The sequence below is a fragment of the Triticum dicoccoides genome, chromosome 2A (genome assembly GCF_002162155.2).
Source record: "Triticum dicoccoides isolate Atlit2015 ecotype Zavitan chromosome 2A, WEW_v2.0, whole genome shotgun sequence".
Taxonomy (NCBI): domain Eukaryota; kingdom Viridiplantae; phylum Streptophyta; class Magnoliopsida; order Poales; family Poaceae; genus Triticum; species Triticum dicoccoides.
The window spans coordinates 690215642-690223673 of NC_041382.1; the positions used below are offsets into that span (position 1 = coordinate 690215642).

The following is an 8032-nucleotide window of genomic DNA, read 5'->3' on the forward strand; positions in this document are numbered from 1 at the left end:
AGGATACCATAAATTCAAAAAAGAATTATCCCATTTTATTAAACAATCATATCAATTCCAGTTTTAGTAGAAAATAATAATTTCAAAATCAAGTGCCAAATGTTTAACAAAAACCATATCTATTTTCATTACAAACATGAAAACAAACTTCAGTGTCCATCCCATCACAATCAGCACTCAATTATTCATCAACTAATTCATCTTAATGTGTAATATCACCTTTAAGTAATTTCAGCAATCCAACTACAACTCCTTAGTACAGATCCGCTTGAACACATATCCATTCCATTTACTAGATCGCTTGCATTTCAATACCTATTCATTTCAGTCCAACTCTATATTGATTTGCATATCCATTTCAGTTCATATTCATTTCAGCAAAAAAAAAAGATATATTGAAATGTAGGGAGGGAGGGAACTGTACACGCGGCACAACTCCAGTTCGGGCCCCTCATAAAAAAGAAAGACGTGAGTACGCGGCCACGCGGGCTACGCCCATAGGTGCCCGGCCGACGTCGCACGAGGCGACGACGAGCCTCGCGTGCCCGCCTGCCCGGCCGACCTCCGCGGCGTCGCCAGCCCACATGCGCCTCCGCCGTCGCGCGCACGGCGCGCCTGCTGTGTCCGGGCTGTCATTCTCCTCCGCCTCGATCGATTCCTTCCTTCTTCATTCCCCCAACCTCCTCGTGATGAAAATTCTATATAAGCCTCGAAACAGGTGCACACCGACCCATCACTGCACCACCGGCCGTCCCTCCTTTCATTTCATCGCGCGACTCCTTGTACGAGCTAGTGATGGCGGTGAGCTCGAAGCAGGCCTATGCCTGCGTAGTGCTCGTGGTGCTCTGCATTGCCGCGCGGACGGCGGCGGCCTGGGGCAGAATCGACGACCGCCTGGAGGTGAACTGGGGCCATGGCAGCCACGGGACGGTTTCGGCCGATGGCCAGGTCATCTCGCTGTCGCTCGACCGCAACTCCGGCTCCGGCTTCCGGTCCAGGGACACGTACCTCTACGCGCGCATCGACCTGCAGATCAAGCTCGCCCCCGGCAACTCCGCCGGCACAGTCACCACGTGCTACGTAAGATAGCTGGCAATATCCTTTCTGAGGCTGGATCAATGTGCATTTTTTGGTTTGATCGCGAGCTCCGCTCATACATATCAGTGTAAATACTGCAGTTCTTGTCTGAGGGGTCATGGGCGAACCACGACGAGATCGACCTGGAGTTCCTGGGCAACTCCACCGGCGAGCCCTACACGCTCCACACCAACGTCTACATCAACGGCACCGGCAGCAAGGAGCAGCAGTTCCACCTCTGGTTCGACCCCGCCGCCGACTTCCACACCTACTCCATCGTCTGGACTCCCCTGCACATCCTGTGAGCAGACCGAGTACCCATCCCATACAAATCGTGCATTCATCCCATCCATGGGTGACCAAATGAACTGACAGTCGACGCGAATTGCTCGCTTGAATCTTGATGCTCTGCAGCGTGCTGGTGGACGGCACGCCGATCCGGGAGCTGAGGAACCACGCCGACAAGGGCGTGGCGTACCCGTCGTGGCAGCGGATGCGGCTGTACGGGAGCCTGTGGAACGCCGAGGACTGGGCGACGCAGGGCGGCCGCGTCAAGACGGACTGGTCGCTGGCGCCCTTCGTCGCGCAGTACCGCAACTTCACCGCCACCACCTCGTCGCCGGGCGCCGGCGGCGGGTACTACGACCAGGAGATGGACGCGACGGCGCAGCAGGCCATGAAGTGGGCGCGGGACACGCACATGGTGTACAACTACTGCGCGGACAGCGCGCGGTTCCCCTACGGCTCGCCGCCCGAGTGCTACATGCCGTAGAGATCCGGTGATGCCTCCATCGGTTGTAGTACAACTACTTTGAGTGCAGAGTCGGTTACACTTACACATGCGTACGTAGAGCAGAGTTGACCTCATTTTTTGTCAAGATTTGTTCATTCTTTTTTGTAAAAAATAAAGAAATAATAGCTATATATACATGCGCAGACATGTTCATGCTACTGTCCATCTTATATTTAGGGCATGTTTGGTTGGTGAATACCTTTGTCATATGTTGCCACAGCCTTACCACGTCCTTTTTTTTTTGAGAAAACCACTCCTGTTTGGAGCGTAGGTTTTTTTTTCGGAACGCGGTGACGTAAGCTTACGGGCTGGGATAGGTTAATGGGCTAGAAGTGGCCCAGTTTACAAAATAACTCGGTTTTTTCTTTCGGAGCAGCTGAACCTAACAGTTAGCCCACGCGTGGAAGTGCACACAAATCTAACGGCATAGGACGACCGGGCCAGAAGGTCGAACGGCTAAAAATACACATGGCGTCAGAACGCTTGGTTTAGGCTCAGTTTTACTGTCCTAAAAATGATCAATTATACCCCTCGTGATTACGACAATGGCTTCAGTAGTCCTTGATGTGCTTTCATTTCATTTAACTCTTTACACCAGATTTATCTTAAGACAAACTTTATGAACTTTAATCAATTTAATACTAAAAATATCAACATATACAATATCAAATAAATAAAATAAGACAATATATTCCACAATAAATGTAATGATAGTGATTTGGTATGTATTGCGAACGTTCATTCTTTTTCTATAAACTTAGCCAAACCCTACAATATTTAACTTACGATAAGCTAATATGCGAATTAAAAATAAACGAAGAAAGTAAAGTACGAGAGTAAGTTGCAAATTTGTACCACAAAAGCATTAGTGCCGTGCACACCATGTGCAAGTAACGTATCCGACACCCACGTATTCACGCTGCTTTGAGATTCGATTCATATTTTTCTTGGCCTTGTGCATATTGTATTTCTTTGCATTCATTCCTTCTGCATACCTTGTAACTAAATTTTGTGGGAACCACAATTAAAATAATAATTATATTTAAATTCTTGTAAAATTACAAATTTGGTAAAAAAATATAGTTAGAAAGATTTTCAAATGTTTGATTTTAAAACTTCTCAAAGTACATATTTCAATTATTTTTAAGATGTGTTTCTCGGAATAGGCATTTGTTCTATTCTATAAATAAAGCCAAATGATCAAACTGATACAAATTGATGAGCAAATCTTGGTCAAAGAAAAAAAAAGATAACCGAGAAAGTAGCAAACACCACCAACTCATAGTCGAGCATGAGTACAGAAGTGGCTACACCCCACCAAGAAGCACCTGAAACTACCGACTAGAAATGAGACAACGCCTCCTGGGAACCACGAGACACCGTTGCACCGCACACACCAATCTATGAGCGAAAAGAAACATATGCCCTCTCGCTTCAGACCGTGGAGCACCGATCTTGCATGCGGACGTCAAGGTGACAACGGGACGTGTAAAAGGTAGGACACAAGCGAGGTCGCCCCATGCCTGAGTCGAAAAGGTTTCGTGTTAGGATCAAAGCTTGCCCGAAGACACTGACGAGCGACCGGAGGTACCAGAGCTCCACGAAGATGCCCTCCGAAGACGGTGACTTATGCTATGAGTCATCGTTAATAGGATCTTATGGACTAGGGGTTTCACCAAATCCGTGGCATGGCGAGGGGGGCCACAATGATGCCTTCATGAGGGATGGGATACCCACATGCATCATCGTCGCTGGAACGCAGAGCTTTTGCTCGGAGGTTCATCCGCGCCACGCCAAGGTACCAAGGTCGCCACCCCACCCCAAGAGAATAACCGCCTCCGCCAGACCTAAGCCTCCAGATAAAGACTACGGATCTACCACCACCGAAGCCACGACAACACCAGGACCACCCACCGGACCTCCCCTCGCTATTGATGCACCTGAAGAGAAGGCCACCACCGATGCAACGTTGCTCGCTATAGAGCCAAGTGGGCAACATCATCTTTTGGGGCCATCGCCCCGTCATCCAAGACTGGCTGACCACCCCGCTAGGACATAAGATCGCCACCAAGCATGCACCTGGCACAGATAACGCTTGTCTGGACCAGCACACCGCAATGCAGTAGTTGTCAGGACATGCATCACTATCATCGGTCAACGCACAGAGAAGATTCTGGGGCGAGACCCCACTAGATCTCCCCATCAACCCCCGTCTCTCTCGATCTACCAAGCCCCGCAATTTGAAATCCGGTGGCGTGTTAAGATCGAAGCCCAACCTGAACTCTATCAATATAGATCCCTTTTATTTGACAGGACTATCGATCGATCTCCCTTTAGTGTGCTCCGAGTTGTATTGGTATTGGAATCAGTAGTGGCGCGAGGGGGAGAGGTGTGCAGGGTGCGGAGGAGGCGGCGCGGGCTACGGTCTAAAGCAGCGATGAGCCCGACAATGAAAAAAGACAAGCCGTTTTTACTTACCGGTGGCTACGGGGTAAATATCATGAACTCCGAGCCCAATTTGGATGATGGACGACAAAACCGAAGAAATTCAAACGCTTCGGACTTTATTAGCATGCAGTATATATATAGATTGCAAAAACGAAAATAAGTCAGCCGTTGGTACAAGTACGGTGGCTAGTACTGTGTATTTTTTTTTATTCCGAGAAGTGCATGGACGATGCCCGTACTCGACGTACGTACGGGAGGACGGCGATGAAGGCATTGTCAATTTTCAATCTCTCATACGCCGCTGGCTCGGAAGAGCCTCATGAATCCAAAGGTGACGGCCATGGCGGCCAGCCCGCCCACCACCACCCGCGCGCACGACCTCGCCACGGGGGCCCGCCCGAGCACGGCGCCCACGCACCCGAACGCTGCTAGCGCCAACGTCGCCACGACGGCCACCACGGCAACCCGCAGGTTGTAGCCCACGATGAACCCGGCGGCCAGCAGCGGCACTAGCGCCCCAACGGAGAAAGCCAGCGCGGAGGCGGAGGCGGCCGCGGCCTGGGCCGGGCTGGGCAGCGCCTTCTCCTCGTCGCCGCCGCGCTTGCCGTCCAGGTCCAGCTGCGCGATCTCCACGTCGCGCTGGGAGCAGACGGACACGTACTCTCCGATGGCCATGCTGCAGGGCCCGGCCAGTAGTCCCGCGAACCCGGACACGACCATTGCGCGCGCGTCGGGCTTGACGGCGCTGACGCCGAGCATGAGGGACGCCGTGGAGACCAGCCCGTCGTTGGCGCCCAGCACCGCCGCGCGGAGCCAATTGGCGCGCCCAGCCAAGTCGAAGGACGACTCGGAGTGGTCGACGTCGCCGCACAGCACGGCCGGGTTCTCGGCGTCCGCCACGGCGGCCAGCTTGGTGTCGTTCACGGCCATGGCGGCTGGGAGCTTGTGAGATGGATGGGGATGGTTGGGTTCGCGGTGGTAGTAGCCGTATGCAGTGGCAGGCAGCAGCAGCGTGGCGAACACACGCTCCCCTGGCGTGGTTTTATAGTGAATTTGAGGGTCGTGCCTTGTGTTCGTGTGATGCTGTGGGCATTGCCGGTCTTCTTTTTCTCCTCTGGTGTTGGGATTTCCAGCTTTCATGCCGCTATGGCCAGTGCGTACATGCAGCCACACATCCTTTCCCTTCGGTATTGCGCGCCCGTGGCCACCACGAGCACACACCTACATTAATCGATGCATCGTGCTTGCTGAGTGTACATCATATCCAAGGCGTTTACAAAATTTTTTGCGGGTCATATCGAAGGCGTTTACAATGACTATTTGGTCGCCTGCTTGCTCCTACATAAAAATGGTTTTAAATTTCAGTTTCTTAATATTTTTTTAGCCACACTCGAAATCACTGAATTTCATTGAATTTTAGCGATATTTCATTATCATTTCGGTCATGGGACTAAATTTTCCATTTGAATTTTATTGACACCTAGCCAAATAATTTGTGTGTAGTACTACCGCAATTGCGGAAATATTTTGAGAAACGCAATAATCGTTCAATGAACATTAGTTCATTCAATTAAACTTGCATGAATCTTAACGCAAAGATTGGATGGTTCTTATAACGGAGTCAAAAATATACTCCCTTCGATTCAAAATAAGTGTCGCAGTTTTGAACTAAGGTTGAAGGAGTATTTACTTTTCAGATGCATGAGAAATAGTGAAGCCGTTTCCTAAGAAAACAATTGACATTGTTAAAAAGAAACTCCTTTGGAGAGACTTGGAGATTATGGGACTGTTTGGATTGGATCCCTTGCACGCCCAGCCAATTTTTTGGCCTTGACCGAAGCACTGCAGCTTGTTTTGATGGGATCTGAAATTTTGGCTCGCCAACTCACCCTGCCTTTTCCTCTGTACTTTCACGCCAATTCATTGCCGAAACTGGGGGCGGCCAAATCGGCCACCAATATTTTGGTGCGCCCGCGACGCCCACAATTTGGTGTGGCGCTCCTGGGCAACAACTAAGCAGCCCCTACTTCTTCACATGTAAAATGTGGACTCCAGACTTGCTATATGCTGATCCTTTTCTATGTTTCTTACACATTATAGCCATAAAAAAATGCATGGGAAAGAAGGTCGGATTAACCCAAAAACGTGTTCTAAAAATGATCTGGCCTAAAGTTTCAGGATATGTCCCATGAAATTTTTTATCCACCCAATAGTAAAATCCAGTGATTATATCAAAACCAGCTTCCATCAAAATATGTAATGGAAATGTGCATGTATTGTCCACACTAATGTTGTGGGTGGTTTCTTTCATGAAAATCGATGAGAATGTTCGTTGCTTCAAGAAAATTTACACCGATGGCCAGGATCGAGGCAGGCACACCTATACGGCATCATGAGTAATCCGCAACACTCGACGGCCTTATATACTAAGGCCGCTAGGACAACACCACACAAAGAAGGTAGATACAGCCTTCTGCGTCTGAACGAGTAGACACATGCTAGGCATACTACGAAATATGATGCAAATTGGATAATCATTAATGTACTTATGGAAACATGGAGGGCGGGAGCCAAGGAGAGAGGCGCAATGGCGGCGCATGGGCATATACTTGGAGGGATGATAGACCGTGAGGGCGATCGTCAAGATTTGGGCTGATTTTCACTAGTTATACATGTCATCCATTAAAGGTAGTCAAATAAAATCTCCTAGGGCTCGGGGCGGCCTCCCAGATTAGGCCTCGCTATGCAGTAAGAGTAACTCTAGCAGATGCTTCATATGTGGCCGATCGCTATAATAACCGCTAGCATGTCGATCAGCACACAAAATGGCACTCTAGAAAGTCGTCATGTGTGCCGCGATAGCCGTATGTTATGGACCTCACTCCAAAAACGACCACATATCCTCCAAATATGAAGGTTGTGGAAGCCATGTTTGCAGCTCGCTCCAAATCCAACTATCAGCACAGGAGTGAAGTTTCATCTTCCTCCTCCTCACGCTATATGCAGGATTTGAAGCAACATGACCAACGTCCGGGAGAGGGGGGGGGGGGCATGACCGTCAACCACATGGCAAAAAAATGATGCGGGTGCTTCCTCAGATTCCAATGGCAGCCCACCACCCATCATCATCATCTCCTAGCTTGTTTGTGAGGCTAGGAGGTGTGTGAGCAGGCCAGCAATCGCGTATAAAAGCACCCCTTGATGGCCGCTTACCGCCTTTCCAACTACCCATTTAATGAAGCCCGCGGTGTCCTATACATGTGCCTCTTCTATCTTCCTCATTTGTTCCTCCCTCGAGTGCCTCTCAATCCCATCACGCACGTCTCCAATACACCACTTCATCGTCCACGACGTAGTGGAAGGAGCTCCACGTCATCTTCAATTTCGAGGATGAGAAGGAGAAACAGCCGGACACATCGGTCCCCTTTTAGGCTGGTCATAGTGGGAGTAACATAGGTAGTAACATAGATGCCACATAAGCAAAAATGATGATGTGGCAAGTAGTTAGTGAGGAGAGAGGTAAATAGAGTAACATAATATGTTACCATCACATAGCGGTTTCCAATGCATAATGAGTCTACAAAGTAATAAATGAAGGCAACTATGTTACCACACCTATGACACTACCCACTATGAAGATAGTAACATAGACTAGTAACATATGCATGTTACTAGTCTAAGTTACTCCCCACTATGACCAGCCTTAGGACTTGT

The 8032-nt window shown here is 49.3% G+C and overlaps 2 protein-coding genes across 2 annotated transcripts; one reads left to right on the top strand and one right to left on the bottom strand.

Annotated features, from left to right (window-relative positions):
• The first annotated feature begins 781 nt into the window (after positions 1–781).
• On the top strand, positions 782–1920 carry LOC119351903 (xyloglucan endotransglucosylase/hydrolase protein 24-like). The gene is made up of 3 exons (XM_037618679.1): positions 782–1080; positions 1179–1378; positions 1492–1920. The coding sequence occupies exons 1-3, from the start codon at positions 796–798 to the stop codon at positions 1847–1849; spliced, it is 843 nt and encodes a 280-aa protein (XP_037474576.1). The 5' UTR covers positions 782–795; the 3' UTR covers positions 1850–1920.
• A 2616-nt stretch (positions 1921–4536) lies between these two features.
• On the bottom strand, positions 4537–5298 carry LOC119351904 (vacuolar iron transporter homolog 5-like). The gene has a single exon (XM_037618680.1). It carries the CDS (start codon positions 5246–5248, stop codon positions 4610–4612), a length of 639 nt encoding a protein of 212 aa, XP_037474577.1. The 5' UTR covers positions 5249–5298; the 3' UTR covers positions 4537–4609.
• Between the last annotated feature and the right edge of the window lie 2734 nt (positions 5299–8032).